The 20,000-nt window shown below is 39.1% G+C and overlaps 1 protein-coding gene across 1 annotated transcript in view; it reads right to left on the minus strand.

The window, feature by feature from the left end:
* Positions 1–20,000, minus strand: part of LOC135116280 (multiple epidermal growth factor-like domains protein 6) — a 35,474-nt gene that overhangs the window by 9,071 nt on the left and 6,403 nt on the right. The window contains exons 2-12 of the mRNA XM_064033642.1: positions 5,635–5,757; positions 4,839–4,961; positions 4,121–4,262; positions 2,591–2,868; positions 2,362–2,498; positions 2,008–2,131; positions 1,807–1,926; positions 1,444–1,688; positions 726–828; positions 331–588; positions 122–247 (exon numbers count right to left, since the gene is read on the minus strand). Of these exons, the coding sequence (XP_063889712.1) occupies positions 122–247; positions 331–588; positions 726–828; positions 1,444–1,688; positions 1,807–1,926; positions 2,008–2,131; positions 2,362–2,498; positions 2,591–2,868; positions 4,121–4,262; positions 4,839–4,961; positions 5,635–5,757 (1,779 nt within the window). The remainder of the gene's footprint in view (positions 1–121; positions 248–330; positions 589–725; positions 829–1,443; positions 1,689–1,806; positions 1,927–2,007; positions 2,132–2,361; positions 2,499–2,590; positions 2,869–4,120; positions 4,263–4,838; positions 4,962–5,634; positions 5,758–20,000) is intronic.

The following is a 20,000-nucleotide window of genomic DNA, read 5'->3' on the forward strand; positions in this document are numbered from 1 at the left end:
ATGTCAATGATGAGTTAATCCTTACAGTGTTAGTATTATGTTTCTCTCCACGTTGCAAAGCCATGCCGTATATGCCTGAGAGAAAAGCCTGCGAGCCGAATGCGCCTGTACAACGACCCACCTTGATTGCAGTTTGGTTCCTTGTTCCCTGCCGGACAGAGACACACGCCTGTGCTTGGGTCGCAGGGTCGCAGGCCGCACATACACGCCTTCATACACTCCGGTCCATAGTGACCAGCCGGACACGCTGTCAGGAGAGTGTTGTCATCATTTACTCGTGTTGTATGTACGTGTTAGGGATATTCTCATGAAAGTATGAAAATAACGTACGTGTGTTGCATTCGGTTCCCATGAATCCTGGGGGACAGTCTAGGCCACAAACGCCCGTAGCGGGGTGACACGTGGCTCCATTGGCACACTGACACTCATGCAGACACCCGGCGCCCCACTTTCCCTCTGGGCACTCTTTGGAGCAGTCAATGCCAACATATCCTGCTTTACACTCGCACACCCCACTCTGGGAAGTAAAGGTTACGATCATCATCATGGTTGTGTGCTCGAGTATAATATTGACTCCGGTCTGTGGAGCTAAAAGTTCATTATAAACGATAATTTATACAAATTTTATTTAACATTCTTTTTACTTCCTGTTCCTGTGCTTCCCGTTGAATAGATTATTTCAATACAATGCAGCAATGAAAGAAGTAAGGACGGAAACAAGGCACCTGCAGGGCAGCCGTTTTCACAAAATTCTCCGGACACGCTTGGTGGACACGTGCAGTTGCCAGTCACGGGATCACATGTGCCGCCGTTCTCACAGCGACACACCTATCAGGAAAAAATAACCTTTATGATCATAAGAAAAAGCGTGTTGATAGAAAAATGGCCAATTGTAATTTTTATGTAACATTTACTGCAGTTTTACAAGTGCAGTGATGGATCCATCGGGCCATATTTAGTTATACTCGGTAAGCAGGACTCGCCTCGTTACAGCTGGGTCCGTAGAAACCCGAGGGACACTCAAGTTCGCAGATGGGTCTAGTCCTGCCCGGGGGACACACACACCCCGAGCTGTCGCATTCCCCGGAACAGTCGTTACACGTGAGGGAACAGTTAGGTCCAAAATGTCCAGGGACGCAACCTGTAGGACAGAATCTCATGCTGACACTGGGACACGTTTCATACAATATATTGATCTTCACTCGTCTTCCATTCCTTCAATTTCATTCCGCCTGCCACTCTTCGTCAGTCATTATAAGTAAGCACGAATGTTTAAAAGTTTTGTGATGAATTAAAGTAATATTTGCACGGATCTTTAAAAACTGAGGAGAAACATAAACAGATATCAGAGAATTACGTAAAACAGTGAAAATGCGAGTATGACATGAAGTGTTCGTTTTAGTTTTACTAATTCTGAAATTAATGAGATATTGTGATACTGACAAACATTAACATCACACACTCAAGCAGACACAGCAAATGTGTGCGCTGTGCGCTTCTTGACTTACGCGTCTGGAGGGTAATAATCTTGCTGTACTCTGCGTAAGTTACGTCATTCCACGCGTCACGGTTTCTGGTCGTCTCGCCGTCCAGCACCGTCGAGTAGTCCTCTATGGCTGTCGAACCCATGTCCTGGTCGCCTCGGATGCTGTAGCCAGAGTAGTCCACGTCGTAGTTACCGCCCAAGACTGGAGAGGAGACTAGGCGTGAACGTCCTTACTCATGAACATAATTGTGTTCGTAAACCAACTTCCAAAGTTTCTATAGTAACTGTGTAGTCTAAAGAATCAGGAGTCCAGAACTCACTATCGCAGTGGACTTCGTCGACCAGAACGTAGCCTCTGCGGCAAGAACACGTGAAGGAGCCTTGCGTGTTCTGGCACTCGTGCTCGCATCCACCGTTCTCCATTGAACATTCATTCACATCTGTAAGAAAGCACAAAAATAGATTCTATCTCTAAGAGGGAGTGAGGATCAAGAATGTCACCAGCTATCGAAAGCACTTACCCAGGCAAGTGAAGGTGTCAGAGCTCAATGTGAAGCCTTGTGTGCTAGCGCAGGCGTAGCCTCCTTCGCTATTCACACACTCTTGTTGGCACCGATGGCTTCCAGCCTCACACTCGTCCGCATCCTGCCATTGGAAAACCGGTCCTCTCAAAACAAGAAGTGGGTTAGAGGTCGGAAACGACATCCTTATGCTTTATTTAATCTTTATTCAACAAGATCAGATGGTCATGAAAAGCTAAATTTTCCGTCACCATACTCTCATTGCTCCTCGACTATCACATCTTTATTCTGTGTTTTTTTTGCGATGGAAAGAAAAGCTGCATAATTTTGGATACATTAGCCTCCCACAATCACCTGACAGGAGCGCCCATCAGGTTGTAGCTGGTATCCCGGGTGACAGGTGCAAGTGGCTCCGTCTGGCCCGTGCTGGCACATGTGCTGGCAACCACCGTTGTTTTCAAGACAAGAGTTAATGACCTCCATGTCGATCACTGGAAAGGGAACAATTAGAAAATAGTGGTATTAACTGAAGACTTTTTTTTTTTCCCAGAAGGTAAATTTGCCTGCCTTCCCGGTTACTTACTGTAACAGGACTTGTTGTCAGTGCCAAGCTGGTAACCAGAGTTGCAGATGCACTCGTAGGAGCCCCAGGTATTCCGACATTGCTGACTGCTGGTGCCTGGTATATTACACTCATCAAGATCAACACACGAAACACGGTCGTTAGCCAAAGTAAACCCTCTTTGACATGTGCAGCGTGCACGGCCCTGCTCTTGTAGGCAGATGTGTTGACAGCCACCGTTATCCACCACGCAGGGATCCGCCGCCTCGCATCGCCGTCCGTCTTGGCCAAGTATGTATCTGAAACATAAGGCTGTCGTCAGGAATTCTCCATCAACTTATCTCGTAATGCATAGTATTTAAGCTACCATGAGAGCAAGGATACATTTCTTTCCTATATAAAAAATGATACCACAGGAAAGGCCAGGTCTTCACGACAGCACCAGCAAACATTAATGGCCCTTCCAATATACCAGCAGGAGGTGGCATCCCATCACAATGGTAATAAATATTTTCGTTTAATTGGCCATAAATCAGTGTTACGTAAACTTGGTCATTATTTACCTTCTGTACCAATAAGCAGCCATTCAAATAATACGGTTACGAGCTGCATACCAAACCTTCAGCGTCACTTGGGTCATTTGTTCCCGTCGCGTTGAAGTTCCTAGCGAACACTTGTTTGTTAGTATCATATTCAAATAATGAAACAAATCCTCTATCTTCTATAATTATTCGACGCTATTTGCTGAGGAACTAGCTCTCATTTCAAATCTTACCAAGAGCATGGACAACTTACAGATCAGGAGAGAGGTTTTTCAGTGTATCGTGTCCATGTCGTGGCGATGAGTCACACGGTGTTGTCAGCGTTTAAAAATGGTGGCTGAAATGCAAATACTCCAGTCCTTACTAATAGGATTTATAATAAATGTATATAATAATACAAGTTCTCCTTGATTCCTATGCTCTTGGGGATTATACCATATGATCACTGGTGGTGGGAATCAGGTGTTTGTAGGAGGGAACAGCCATTATTTTATACAGTATAATGTGTGTTACAATGTAGCTGATCATCAACACGGCTAATATCATGAAAAAAATAATAATATACGACTGTGAAATGAAAACTTATCTGAAAAGAACCAAGTATTTGAAAAGTTTGCGAGCTACGAGTACCGCTTTACTGGTGTTGGAATTGAAGATGGACAGGAAAAGAAGCATTTGCACAAGAAAAGGTTAGGAATGGCTACAAATACCAGCTATTTATTTTAGTCACGCCTTAGCATGACACTGAGAACCTTCACTACTTTCAAAATGCTTTGGTTGAAGTTACAGAATTTTTATTTATTTATTTATTTATTTATTTATTATTATTTTTTTTCTATGGTTGTGGTGACAGATTAAGACTTTTGCGAAACCAGCTAGTCATTTCTATAGTCTTTGAAAATGGTCGTGGTGAGAGTAATAAGGCGTTTCTGAATACGGGTCTGAGCACGCTGACCTTCCCATAAAGATCACCTATCACTAGTACTGAACGGCTCGCTGCACAACTCACCCTGGCCGGCAGGAGCACTTTGGCCTGCCAGCGGTGTCGTCGCAGTAGTGGTCACAGCCGCCATTCCTCACGCCACACGAAGCCTCACCTGCAAGACGACACGCCATGTTAGGCCTGCGTCTCGTGGCACAAGAGGGCGAAGCTGCGAGGGCGAGACGAACACACTCACTGCTCGGCGTTTGTGTGTGGATCTTAGAATGTAAGTCAGAAAAATCGTGGGCGTTTTTGCCCATAGATTACATCTGATTACCTTTGACTTGACTTTTCCTGTACTTCATTATTTCTTGGTTTATTTCTTGTCATACTTTTTTTTTTAAAGATTTTTATGCCTATATTAATTAATCTATCTTTTACCCTTTCCTTCTCTTTCTCTCTCCTCTCCTCTCCTCTCCTCTCGTCTCCTCTCCTCTCTCTCTCTCTCGTCTCTTTCTTCTATTCTCTTCTTCACTACTTTAATATATTAAATTTTGTCTTCCCTTCTTTCTTCACGTTGTGTTTTCCCTCTACTCTTCCCTTCTTTTGTTCTAGTTTCTACAATCTACTCTTCGTTCCTTCCTCACGTTCCCTTTTCTCACTGCCATCTTCCTCCTCTATTTCCTGCCTCTCGTCACACCATCTCACTTCTTCATCCTCTCAGTTTTTCTCCTCTCATCCTCCTCTTGTCCCTCCCACTTACTTTGCCTTCTCCGTCCTGTCTTCCCGTCCTCCCTGGCCTTACCAACACAGGTGCGTCCGTCGGGCATCAGGCGGCTCCCGGGACCACAGAGACAGCGGTAGGAGCCCACAGTGTTGGCACATTCGTGAGAGCATCCGCCGTTGTGAAACTCACACTCATTCACATCTATAATAAACAATGAATATTAAGAATAAAGATAAAAGATAAAGCATAAAGAGGAAAATAAAGAATAAAGTTAGAGGAAAATAGATTAAAATGATAAACAGAAGACTGAATTCACTCACTTGCTCACTTGCTCACTCTTTCGCTCACCGGGTCCATGTATTCACTGAATGACTCATTCGTGTTTTCTTCCGTTCATTCATTCACAACTTCAGGCTTTCACTTTTGTGTTTTCCCATGCAACACACACACAAACACTCAGGTTCACCAACACTTCAGTATTCGTATGGAAAGAGATACATTAAGGGAGAAATGAAGCGTGGTCGACTAAAAGGAGGAGGAAATGAAAGAATAAAAAAAGTTAAAGAAGAAGCAAGGAAAAAAATAAAAACTGAAGAAAGAGATGAAAGACGGAGGAGAAGACTAGAATGAAGTTAATCAGCTATAGTAGAGAAGAAGAAAAGGAAAATATAGAAATGAGGCCAATAGTATCAGAATAAGAGATAAATGTCATTACTGTCGCTCAACCCATTCCCTGAATAACCTTACCGTTTAAAAGTACCACCTATTCATAAACTCGTAGGGGTGATGAGTTTGCGAGTGAGAGAGGGAAGCATATACTTGATAATCTCAATGAAGAAAGTAGTGGAGAGCAATAGAATGGGGAAAGCCCCACCTTGACACGTGCGGCCGTCACGCCTCAGTCTGTCCCCCGGGCTGCAGCAACACATGAAGGAGCCCACGGTGTTCTTGCAGGAGTGTTCACATCCGCCATTGTTCACCTGACACTCGTCGCGGTCTGTGAGGGCGAGGGAAGGCAATGGGTCGTTAAATAGTTTAAGGACACTTCGAGCATTGCCAATAGTCTGCGTTGAACTAACAAATTATGTTTTTTTAAAGACTATCATGCATAAAGAAAGAAACTAAAATTGGTTATAATGCACCTCTGAAAGAAATAATATGCCTATTACTTTTGTTATCTGAACTTACAGTATACAAACAGCCTGGAGACAAGTGTTAAGAGACGCTTTCAGAAAATAACCTACGCTCTTTCACTTGATAAATTTATAGAAAATGGAAACTGCGAAACTGAAACAGCGAAGTCTGAGACAGATTGAATAGTCAGGAAGGTTGTCATGCTTAATTCAATATGCAAATTCTGGTGTGTGTGTGTGTGTGTGTGTGTGTGTGTTGATGGAGTCATAAGTTTAATACGTCGAGAAGACTTAAGTATATTCTTCATTCTCCCCCCCATACTAGTCGCCACGCCTGCTGCCCCGCCTGCCATTCTCCGGGTGGCTTGCCCTGACTTCGCATGTCAATATACCTGGACGCACAGGTATACACGCAACAGTTGCGCACCACATTCCGCTCCATTATCCCGCTGATGCTTGACCCTTTCACTGCTATGGGCACCTTTTGTCAAAATTCAGATTACTGTAAAACCAATGTTTGCTTTGACATGCAGAATGAAAAAAGTGAGTCAGTTCAATTCTGTCTTTTCTAGGCCGTTAATATTTCTAAGAGTCTTGAGCAAAAATAAGAAAAAAACAAATTACATTGTGATTATAGTTTTGTAGCCCTTAGCCAGTGCACCTGTTACATAAAAAGACGCTGCTGAAGAGAATATTGTGGTGAAAAAATATTATTGGTTAGCTAGTTCTTGCTTTAATGAGATAGTGAAACAAGGAAAGGCGGGAGTGGAACAGAGCACGGAGTTAGTCAGTTAATGAGGTACAAAGGAGGAAGATTATGTAACACGTGTTAAGCTGACCACAGACATGAAACGGAACTCCACGTCTGTCTTGCAATCCGCGAGGGGAGATGGCAACTGTGCTGGTGTTGTGGCCGTCCTTCGCCTTTCACCTCTTAAAGGAAGGATGTAGGTCCTAACTCCTCTTTTCTGTGCATCTCAGTTTTGTTTACCTTATTTCATTATGGGATTATATTTTATGCATCTCAGGGTTGCTCTTCTTATTTCGTTACAAAAAATTACGGAAAGTTTTATAACAACATAAATCCTTCAAGTCTTTAATAAGCTGTTTAATTTCACTGGTTCCACAACACTATTCGGTATTACACTTAAAAACTAACCGCAGTACGTCAACGGAAAAAAGAGATGGTGTTTGCTGCAGCCACCGTTGTTTTTAGGGGAGAGGCTATAAATAAATATTGATATGGTAATGTGTACGTTTAGTATACATTGTACTGCGTGTAGATCATGTATACCTTAACCACATAAAAACACAGTACAACAACGCATCTGCAGTCTACAAACTCTACATGAACATAAAACTTCACGCGTCACAGAATCCCACGTCTAGATTACATATCAATACCCTAAACCCTTCTTCGATAAGAGCACCAACACAGTCCTCGCTCGTGTATCGCTTATCGGCGCGGCATCGAGGACGCTTTGCCCCAAGTCACCGTGGAGGAGGCGGTGGTTTCAGGAGGAGCTGCGGGGGGATACCTGTCATCCGGGCCGGGGGTCTGGAGGGTTGTGATGAGTTAATCTGTGTAGCCATCGCGGGGTGGTGGGTGAGGAAAGTTAATGGGGGAAGGGATAGTGAGAAAGGAAGGAAAGGGGGTTTGAGAGAGAGAGAGAGAGAGAGAGAGAGAGAGAGAGAGAGAGAGAGAGAGAGAGAGAGAGCAAGGATAAATGCGGCTAAATTAATTCATAACTCTCTCTTTCTCTCTCTTTCTCTCTCTCTCTCTCTCTCTCTCTCTCTCTCTCTCTCTCTCTCTCTCTCTCTCTCTCTCTCTCTCTCTCTCTCTGTCTCAACACACACACACACACACACACACACACAGTTCCTTCAGATGGTGTCCTAGCCTCCATATTTTAGGTCATGTCCATTAGCCTCCTCGCAGGTAAACAAGCAGTAAATCTAAGGTGTCTGCTAGGCGTGATGTATGGCGCTTCCTTCCCAACGCTTTGTACATCACACATTTGCCCGCTGGCCCTTAAGGATCTGGGAGGGGCTGAGCAGGATGTTGAGGGCGAGGAAGCAAGGAGCGAGGAAGGGAGGGAGAGTAGAGGTGAAAGGCGTGTAAGAAGGGACAAGAGAACAAACTGCCAGAAAGGGCGGACTGGAAAAGGTGGTGCAGTGTGTAATCAGAGGCCTTGAGAGATGATTGTAAGGTTGTAGGAGGGACTCTCAAGAAGAAAGGAACTGTTGGGAAAAGATAAAACTGGAGGAAAGGATTGGAGGTGTGACTAAAGGGTGGTGGAAGCACTGAGAGGCGAATGACAAAGCAGAATCACAGGAGCAAGAAGTAGTGATATTTATTTTTACTGGAGGGAAAATCTAAGTTGAGGGAAGGATGGGAAGTGTGACGAAAGTGTAGTAGAAACACTGATAGGCGAATATCAAACCAGAATCACCAGTGGAAGAAGTACGTAGTGGTGTATATTTTACTAACGGAGGCTACAAATATCAGGTCTCCTCTTACATTTATCCCTCAGTGTTTGGCATTCATATATTCACACTGGGTAACAAGTATTTATGACTTCTCGCAAAAATAATACCGAGAATGAGAACTTTGTACGTATAGCGAACGCGAAGAGTAATCAAACCTGAATCTAAAAGCGCAACATTTTCTTCTTTGGTTGTTGTTATTGTTGTTGTTGTTGTTGTTGTTGTGTGTGTGTGTGTGTGTGTGTGTGTGTGTGTGTGTAACGAACAACGATGGCTGAGGAGGGTGAAGGTGAGGGAGGGAGAGTGAAGCTGTAAGGGAAAGTGAGGATGTAAGCGAGTTAGTGACAATGTGAGGGAGGTAAGGTGAGATTGTGCGGATATAAGTAATGATGTAGGGGAGGGAGGATGTGTGTATAAGCAATGGAGGGTGAAGGTAAAGGAGGTAGAGTAAGGATGTTGGGGAGAGGAGGTGAGGAAGGGAGGGTGAGGTTATGAGGAACGAAGGGTGAGGCTGTGAGGGAGGGATGGTTAGACTGTAAGGGAGGAAGGGTAAGGTGAGCAAGGGAGGGTGAAGCTGCGAGCGAGACAGAGCGTGGCTGTGACTGTGATTGGTGTTCTTAGCAAATACCTGCGTCTGTCAAGTTAACGTCTCGAGATTTCTTTTTCATTATCAAGACAAGAAAACAATTAATAAATGTTTGTCTAAGAGAGAAAAGAATATATGAAATCCAAGTATTTGACAGAGAGAGAGAGAGAGAGAGAGAGAGAGAGAGAGAGAGAGAGAGAGAGAGAGAGAGAGAGAGAGAGAGAGAGAGAGAGAGAGAGAGAGAGAGAGAGAGAGAGAGAGAGCACCAGAAAGACAACAGAACAAGCAAAAAAGAGAGTCACAACCCACAACAATAACAGGAGGAAACAGTAAGACCAACAGTAACATTTTAATCAAGACACTCAAAATATGAGACCCCGCCAGGCTGCACACGACCTCCGCGCCCCTTACCCTAGGAGCAATTTCCCTTTGCTACACGCGGCGAAGCAAAGCATAGTAAATAGAGGCTTCACATCACGCCTCGTTTGGCTGCCCCATTCGTGGCCTGCCCCCTCCCCACTCGCCAAACCTGGAGACTCCCCATAGTCTTGGTGTCGATCTCCCCGCGCGGTACATCATCTGACCCCATCGCCTCTAATTAGCGGAATGACAGTGTGAAGAAAGGGAAGGCTGGCGGGGAAGTGAAGGTGAGGGTGCGGCGCGGGAAGGGTTGGAAGTACAAGGAGGTATAGGGAAGAGCATATGCAAGTGTTGTGAAGAGGATAAGGAAGGAGCGAAGAGTTTCATTTGTTGAGACTTGGATCTTAAGTTTGTGGTATGGAGATGAGTGAAATACGAAGATAGGAAAAAGACTACAAAGATGAACTAGAGAGTGAGGGAAGGAATTTGACAGATACAAGAGAAAAAAATTAAAACAAAAGAATGCAAAGATGAAATAGAGAATGAGGGAAGGAATTTCATAGATACAAGAGAAAAATTGAAAAGGGTTAAGTGTAGTGACTGAGGAGTACCGCCATGTAGAAAGATTATTACAGGGAATTACTAACAATTTCTAACAGCAACAGGCCTTTAGATGCGGATTAGGCCGTTACATTTTACCATACTAAATCACACAAACTATAATGCTAGATGAGGAAATAACTTTAATACAAAATAAAATAAAAAGAAGTTGACATCTATAACCACTTGGAGAGTATAAATGCTTGTTATGGTAATGTGCTGTGTAGAGTGAAGGCAGAGACACATTACGATGATAGGAAGCGTATAAACAAATGAATATTAAAAGAAAGGTAATGAGTTATATAGATAAAAGATTATAAGATAGAATTTAAGAGTTAAAGAAGGAATTAATGTCAAGGGAAAGGAGTTTGATATGTGAAAGAAAGCGTAAAATGAGAGAAAAGGGAAGACATTATATAGATACGAGAGAAGAGTGAAGGGAAGCAGTGGAGAGAGAGAGAGAGAGAGAGAGAGAGAGAGAGAGAGAGAGAGAGAGAGAGAGAGATGAGAGATGGAAGCAGACTGTATGGAAGGATTAAAAAATTCAGAGGGAGGAAGAAGAAAATATATATGTGAATAAACATGAATATAATAAAAAAAAAAAAAAGGAAAAGACATTACAGAGGAAGGAAAGGGAGGGGAACAAAAAAGAGAAAGGGAAGATATATGTGAGAGGAAAAGAGGTATGTGATGTATGAATGTACGGGGAAATGGAGGAAAGGAAAGGTCGGAAAGAAACTTAGAAAAAAAAATATATAAATACACTAAAGGACTGGAAGGATAGAACGGATAAATAGGAATGAAAGAAAAACAAAACACAATAGTCATGGAAGAACGAAAAAAAAACCGGATATAAGAAAATAAATAAAACACAAAATAAAAAATAAAAACGCAGTGAAATATCAAATAAAAGAGAAATATACAAATGAAAAAGAACAAACAAGAGTGAGGAAGAGAGGAAAACGATGAGTAACAGAGAGGGAAAGGATGAAAGCGAGAGATAAAAATAGATGAGTGAGAAGTTGGGAGCAGCTTTGGTACAGTGAGGATTAGAGGCAGGAGGGAGTCAGGGAGGCAGGGAGGGATACAATGGACAGTGCAGCATCCACGATAGGCATCAGTGAAGTGCTTATAAGGCTCTACAGCACCCGGTAGCACTCCCACCCTTCTCATCTTCCCACCCTCCTCCCTTATTTTCCCTCCTCTTCACCCATCCGCCTCCCAATGCCTCCCCCACCTCCAAAGTATCCGCACCCCCCTTCATGAGCCACCACGGGTTCCCACCTTACACCTTGCATCTTCTCTGGCCTTGGTACCTCTTGAGTGAATGACACATCTGTAGCCTAGCGTCTCTCTCTCTCTCTCTCTCTCTCTCTCTCTCTCTCTCTCTCTCTCTCTCTCTCTCTCTCTGAATAATGACGCTCGCTTTCATATTATTATTATTATTATTATTATTATTATTATTATTATTATTATTATTATTATTATTATTATCATCATCATCCTGTTTCCTAATCTCACTTTGTTTTTGTGAAATCACTCACTTTAGCTTCAGTATCGCTCCAACTCTCCCTCTCCCTCTTTCACTCACTCAGCCTCACTCATCTCTCCACTCAGCATGGTTCCACTTAACATCCCTTCCCTTCCGGCGCCCCTCCCTCCCTTCCTTTCTTGCACCTTCCCAACCTCCTCTCACAGAATTTCAGCCCCACTCGTGTCTTCTTCCAACCACTGCTACTCGTCTCATAATTGTTCCTTCCTCCACCGCCTGACTTTTCTAAACATCAAGGTGTTTTCTCTCCTCCTTCACACCTGCCTCGCTCTCCTCGCCGCGCCCTAACCCTTCCTTGTTCCTCCACAGAGTCATTCCTCTATCGTCCTTTCTATGCTTTTGTTCCTTATAACCATGTGTCGCTGCGTCTTTCCGTATCTCGATCAGTCCTTTTCTCTCTTACTCGCAGGAATAACAATCTTTTATTCTTATTGTTAGTTTTTACGAAAATACTATGCCAAGTACAGCTTTTTTTTTTCCTTATACAGTGAGAGTTTGATGAAAAAAAGTGATAAATAGTAAATAAGAAACATCAGGATGAGAGTGACGTGTAAAGTCAAAATATATATAGCCCACACATAATTTATTATGTGAGAAAAACGTTCCAAATTCAATCGCCACACGAATCACCGTCCTCTCTCCCTCCCTGTGTCTCTTTGATAATGAACTCACTCACATCTCTTAAGATACATATGTTCTATACATCTTTCATCGATGACAGCCTCTTCATTGAGCTGAATATGAATTGAGGCAACAAACTTATAAAACTTTTAAGGAAGGGTTCTGGGAGGAGAACTGATAAAGACTGGATGAAGTGATCATATTGTAACTAGTAAAATATTGTTTCAGACAAGAATTACATATAAATCAAATTATGTGTTAGGATGTTGTGTACACCCTGGACACAAACCCTGAATACACCACCACCACCACCAACAACAACAACAACGACAACAGTGATGACGACGACGATGGTTACAACAATAACAGCACATACTACTACTACTGCTACTACCACCACCACTACTACTCTACTACTACTACTACTACTACTGCAACTCTAATACTCCTACTTCCACTGTGACACATCCATAAAAAGCAATCCCATTCATCACGGCCCCTCTTTTGTCTATCAGTCCTTTTATTCAACATCAACACACACACACACGTCACGGAATTGACAAGTAGAAGAGATTATGCCAGTCGCGTCCTGCGGGGTGGAGGGGAAGGGGTGGTGGTGGGGGCTGGGAATGGGAGGAGGAGGGGTGGTGGAAGGGGCGGAGCGTGGGAGTAAGGATGTGGTTCTCTTGATTGTGATTGCTGGTAACAGGAGGCGGAGGAGGGGGTGGTGATGGTGAGAGAGAGAGAGAGGGGGGGGGATGATCATGTAAACGCAGGTGTTACTACATAATTAACAACTTTATAATTACAGTCGCAGCATAAGAATGTTCACCAACACCCCCCAAGTTTCTTTCATCTTCACCATCATACATCTCTTGTTTTAGATTAGATTACTGTAGCTTATCACAAACAGTCTCGTAAGGGCCATCAGGTATGCTGCTGTTTGTTCTTCCATTCAGCTCATGTATTTATCTTTGAGTTGAAAAGTGTATTCAAACCTCTCTAATTTTTTCTTCCATTACTTTTTTTTTTTTTTTTTTTACACTACTAAATCTTATCATCTGTTTCTTGAGTTTCACAGCGTCTTATTCTTTCTTTCCACTTAGTATACATAAAAGCCTTCAACAGCAGCTGGTCCTAGTAAGCCGGAAGTGTCGCTAAGCTAATATAGAAAAGACCTGAGACAAATGTAAACCATTCTCACGTGCAACATTAACTATAAAATGTACTTCGTTTATTATAGAACATTGAACATACGAGCAGGTCTGTGTTTGGGAGTTTGGCACTTCTCAGTGCGGGGAACCCTTCACACCTGGCGAATTCTAGGTGGCACCTTCACATACATTAGCTCCTCGCCTTGCTGTTCCCAGACTCACGTACATGTGTGCCCAGTACTCTGTCTCGCAGAGAAATGAGTTCGTGTTGATGTTAAAGGTGAAGAACGTGATTGGTGCGGCTGTCAGTTGTGTTTAGGGTCCGTTGAGGTGCTAATGTGGGGTGTTGAGGGCTTGAGAGAGAGAGAGAGAGAGAGAGAGAGAGAGAGAGAGAGAGAGAGAGAGAGAGAGAGAGAGAGAGAGAGAGAGAGAGAGTTAGATAGAGTGAGAGGCGCACATTCAAACGGACAGGCATACAGACAAACATACATACCTACATTCAGACAAACAGGAACATACGTACATTTAGACAGAGCTTCGTACTACTTCTCCTACATTCAGACAGACAAACAAACAAACACACACACATTCATACATACGTATTACAAATTTTAAAAAAAGCTAGATAGTTAGGTATTTTTTGGTTGAAGGTAGAATTATCTTTATAAAAAAAATTGACTTGAATGACAAAATGATAAAAGGAACACAACGACAGAGAAAAATATACACTAATATTTTAAGAGTACCTTGATTCTTAGTCTTTTATTTTTAAAGAGGCGGGATTAAGGGATGGCAACAAATGTCTTTTCCTTTCTCTTCTCTTCTTTTCTTTTATTTTTTTTCATAAGCCACAGCAACAAATAAGATAGCAGTATACGGGAACAATTAAATAACCCTGATACAAACCAGCAAGTCAATGAGATGGCAGAGACAGATGAACCCAGAGGCATAAACAGCAGTGCCTTCATACACACAAGCACACACAGTCATAATGGGGCTGATACCACGTACTACATTATAAACGGCGTCAGTTAATTAACTTTGATATAGCACGGGGCAGCAGAGGTCGAGGCCAGCAAGAAACAGGACGTGTAAACTGATACTCGGAAAACAAGCGGCAGGGAAAAGGGAAGCTGGACTAAGAATAAAGAAGAAAAACGGGACTGTCGGATGAGGGGGACTTAAAGGAGGAGGTTCCATGGGATTAGGGAGATACCGGCTGGGAAATGTGCTGAAATGAGAAGGTTGTGTGGGAGGGAGTCCTGGATGAGTGTGTGGATGTCTCTCGGCGTCAACAAAGGGTTAGTAAGTGTAAGTGGTGAAAGTGCACAAAGGGGTGTTCCTATACCGTGGGTGGAGTACTGAGGAGGAGGGTAAACAGGAGGAGGAGGAGGAGTAGGAAAAAAATAATACTAATACTGATACTAGTAATGATAATAATAATAGTAGTAATTATAATGATAGTAACAATAATGACAATAATGATTAGAAGAAGCTGAAAGGAAGTGGAGGAGAAGGGGACGCAAGAGGAGAATACAAGGAATAAAAGGAGGAGAAGACAAGGAAAAAAAAAAGAAAGTATGGAAGAAATTAGTTACAAGGAAAAAGAAGAGGAACAACAAAAAAAAAGGAGACGAGGAAAAAGGAGAAAGGCAAGAAAAGGATAAAGAGAAAAGGAGGAAAAATTAATGAAATATGAGGAAGATAAGAAGATAAAAGTAGAAAAACTATGTAGACAAAGAAAAGGAGGAGGAGGAGGAAGAGAAGGGGGAAGAGAGAGAGAGAAGAAAGGGGAGGAAACAGTATAAGGATATTTTCAAAGGAAGAATATACACCAAATCCTTCTCCCTGCCTTGCACATCCACTAACCCACGATTGCAAGGAAAGTAACGCGTGCAGAGAGAGAAAATAAGTACGAAAGCAAACAGAGGAAGAATAGCAGAAGGGAAAAATGAAAATACGAGTAAAGGGAGAAAAAGCATTGTAAAGAAGAGAGACGGAAAAAGGCGCGAGAGGAAGCATGATAATGTGATTGCTTCATATGCTCCTCGCTCTTCTGATAACTTCTGTGGCAGCTTCTCTCTCACGCAAACTTCCTTCCATACGTGCTCCTTAACTGGCAAGGCAGCCAGCACCACACGCCAGGTGTGTCTAAATCCCTTTACCCGAGTTCCTCCTCCTCCTCCTCCTCCTCCTCCTCTTATACTCTCATCTTTGTTATCATTGTAAAGCGAACACACCGTTGCTAAACATACGCAGTCATTTAATTTTAATTAGATGCTGAAATACATTGTTTATTTATTTTTTGTTTCTTTTTTTTTTTCATTGCGACAAATAATAATATCTTTGCTTGGAAAAAAAAAAAAACTAAATTATAGTGTGTAAAAAGAACAATTTATCCTTCTCAACAAATTACGTTTTTCACACACAGATATATATAATTTTTTTACAACTTATTTATCGTTTTCCTTTTATTTTTATATTCTTTTATGCTCTTAAACAAATTACATTTTCCACACATATTCATAAACCTGCAGCATTTTTTTCTTTTGTATTTTTTGGGGGGTTCCATCTTATTCAGCAAATTACATTTTTTTTTTTTTGACACATATACATTATTTTGATTTTCTTTTTCTTTAATCTTTTTTTTTCACGTACTTTGACTGTTTTCATCATTGTTCCCTCAATTCTCTTCAGTGGCGTCTCTCGGAGCGGGCATTACTTCTTCAAGAGCAAAGGGAACCTCTTCAAGGCGACTGGCAGACATATCTGCCGCCAAGTTTAGTTTATCACACACAGAACATCCATAATTATATTGCGTGTTATATATATATATATATATATATATATATATATATATATATATATATATATATATATATATATATATATATATATATATATATATATATATATATATATATATTATATTTTTTTTTTTTTGTTTCTTAAAAAATTATTTTTACATCTACATTCATTATTTTACTACATATTTCCTTATTTTTTTTCTTTTTGTATTACATCATATTCGTTTTTTCTTTTTTTTTTTTTTTCGCTTTGTTGTTTTACATTTTTTTTTTCATAAAATTATTTTCTTGCTGCATGGATAACAGCATTCAAATTTTTGTTGGTAAAAAGAAATTCATCACATTTAACTCATGCATCCATAATGTCTTTCTTTTCTTCCTTTTTGTTATTTTTTATCCTTTTCAAATTATGGTTTTCACATATGCATATACTCGTACATAATTTTTTTACATTTTTTATTCTTATTTTCTTATTTTATCTGTTTTATTTCTTCCTCTATTTATTTTCTGTGTTTTATTTATTACTCTTGTATTTTTCTTTTTCGCTCTTTTTCAACAAGTTACGTTTTTCACAAATATATGTATAATCTTGCTACATATTTTTCTTTTTTTTTTTTTCTCTTCAAGGCGAGTAGCATATGAACTTTTTTTTTCTTTTCCTTTTTTAATGCAACAAAATTAATGATCTTACTGCATGAAAAACCAACTCAAATACTTGTAGGAGAAAGACAGTCTGTTCTCTTCAACAACTTACACGTAGTACAACCATAATTCTACTGCATGTCTTTTCTTTCTCTTTTTTATTTTTACCCTCTTGATTTTTTTTGTTCACATATGTATACTTAATTTTAATACTAATACACTTTTTTTCCTTTTTATCATTTTTGCTTTTATTTTGTTTTCAAATTTTCAAGCTTCTTCTTTCACAGATGTATACATATTTTTTTTTCTTTTCTTTACTTCATCGTATCGAATAAGTTACGTTTTTCACTCCTATATACATAATTTTTTTTCAAGATGTTTTCTTTTCTTTTTCCTTTATTTTTTTGCATCTTTTATTTTTTTTCTATCCACCAACATAGTTTTTATTTCACATATGCATCAATTATTTTCTACATTTTCTTGTTTTGTTTCTTTTTCTTCTTGTACAACAACAATCTTTTTGCTTTTCTTTCTTCGTTATTTTTTTTTTTTTGCATGTCTTTTTATCATCTTCAAATAAAACAATGTTCTTACTGCATAAATAACAAAACTGAAATTCTTGTGGATAAGAAAACATGTATCCTTTTTATAAAGTTCAATTTTTCACACATACATCTATATTATCTTTTTTCTTCCATTTTCTTCGTTATTTTTTTTCTCCTTTTCAAGTGAAGATTTTCACACGTACATAATTTACTAATTTTTTTTTATTTATTATTTTTTTATTTCATCGTCTTGAACGAGTTGCTCTTTTCACACAAACATCCATAATTATAGTTCGTATTTTTCCTTTTCTTTGTATTTTCATTTTTTTCCACCCTCTTCAACAATTGTCTTTTTTGCAAATTTCTATAATTTTACTATATATTCTTTTTATTTTATTTTTTTTATTTTTATCCTCTTACATATTTTTTCCTTTATTTTTTATTATTTTTTCCTTTATTCTTTTTATCATTAAGTTTCCTTTTGCACACATATTATATACATATTTTTCCAGAAATATATTTATTCTTTTTTCTTTTTTTTTTCTTTTTTTCTTTATTTCGGACAGTTTACGATTCCACACTTATATACATCATTGTATTAAAAAAAATTATTTTCATTTTTTTTTTTTTTTACGTTTTAATTTAGGTTTTTTTCTTTTTATTCTCTTCAAGGAGTTATACTTTTCACTTATTTTTTATTTTTTTAGTTCTTTTCTTTGTTTCATTTTATCCTATTGCACAAGTAACTTTTTTCACACAAATATCCATATTTTTTTTCTTTTTTCTTTATTTTTTTTATCTTATAAGTTACGTTTTTATTCTTTTTATTTACTTTTATTATTTTTTTTTTTCCGTTTCCTTATTCTTATTCATCATCATCATTTTTTTTTCTTTCACACATGCTATGTACATATTTTTTTCTACAACATAGTTTTTTTTTCTTTTTTCTTTTCTTTATTTCATCCTCTTGAACATGTTATGGATTGACATTTATATACATTATTACATTATGAGATGATTGTGTTACTTTTCTTTTTTTTTTCCTTTGTTGTCTTTTATCCTCTTGCATGAGTCACGTTTTTCACACAAACATTCATAGTTATTGTATATTTTTTTTCTTTGTATTTTTCCATATATACATCCATTATTTTACTACATATTTTCCGTTTTCTTTTTTTTTTTTTTTTTTTTTCTTGTTTAATGCTTTTGAAGTAACATTTTTCACTTATACGTAGAAATTTTACTGCAACATTCTTTCTTTTTTTTTTTCTCGTCATTTTCTCTTTCTCTCAAAGGTAGTGATCTTGCTGCATGAAAAGCAAGCCTCAAATTTATGTAAGAAAAAAAAAAAACACAAATTTTTCAAATACGCATCCGTAATTTTACTGCATTTTTTTTTTTTTTTCATCCCTTCCAAGTTACGATTTTCACGCATACATCAATAATTTTACTATAAATATTTCTTATTTTTCGTCCTCTTTAAAGTTTTTCATCATACGTATATAAATAAATTTACTACTTTATTTCATTACCTTTTATTCTTTTTCCTTTGTTTTATTTTATCCTCTTGAAAAGTTACTGTTTTAACAGAAACATCCATTATTACATTACATACTATTTTTTTTTATTTTTTATTAATTTTCAACAAGTTAGTTTTCACACACACACACACACACACACACACACACACACACACACACACACACACACACCTATCATCTTGCTAAATACTTTTTTTTTTTTTTTAAGTTACGTCTTTCTCACATATACATCATTCTTTTCCAAAATATTTTAATCTCCTTTCTCTTTTTATTTTTCATTTCTTTTCTTTTTATTCTTTTTATTTTCTTTTTTATGCTTTATTCTTTTTATTCTTTTTTACACATTTATGTGATTTAGAAACACCATATTTCTTTTCTCACTTTTTTTCACGTATATATTCTTACTACGTATTTTCTTTTTCTTTACTATTTTCTATCCTCTTCAAGATACGTTTTTCACACGTATACAAAGTCTAATAGATGTTTTCTCTTTTGTTTTCCTTTTAACTTTTCTTTTACTTTTTTATCCTCCAACAAGATTTTTTTACTCATACGTAAATAATTTCGCGACAACTTTTTTTCTTTTATTATTTTTACACTTATCTCACTTTTATCACGGTTTTCATCAGTGTTCCCTCAATCCTCGTCTTCATTGTCGTTTCTCAGAGCAGGTATTACTTCTTCAAGAAAAAAGAGAACCTCTTCAACGCGTGTGGCAGGCGGCACCTCTTCGGCAATAGAAGAACAGAAGAAGAGTAAGAGCAAGAGGTGCCTCATGGGCAGCACACGGCACTTCATAGTCGTGCTCCAGTTCAAAGCTTTCAACTGTCATTACTCTTTCACCGGCGAGCATTACTTCTTCAGGCGCTTGTATTTCTTCTTCAATAACACGCATTGGCTCCTCACTATCATACAATCCTTCAGTTCCAGACAGTGACTTTTTCAGTACGCAATCTGCTTTTTCCAGAGAATTACGTGTCTCCTCACTGACAAGCGGAACCTCTTCTTTGATAGTTTTCTCCTCAGGCCTCGATATTTCTTCTTCTGGAGCAGGTATTACTTGTTCAAGACTATGCATTACATCAAGAGGAGTGGCAGAAGGCTTTTCTTCGGAAACATTATCTTTCTCCTCAGGGCTCGGTATTACTTCTACTGGAGCAGGTATTACTTGTTCAAGACTATGCATTACATCTTCAAGAGGAGTGGCAGAAG

This window comes from Scylla paramamosain, chromosome 31 (assembly GCF_035594125.1).
Source record: "Scylla paramamosain isolate STU-SP2022 chromosome 31, ASM3559412v1, whole genome shotgun sequence".
Taxonomy (NCBI): domain Eukaryota; kingdom Metazoa; phylum Arthropoda; class Malacostraca; order Decapoda; family Portunidae; genus Scylla; species Scylla paramamosain.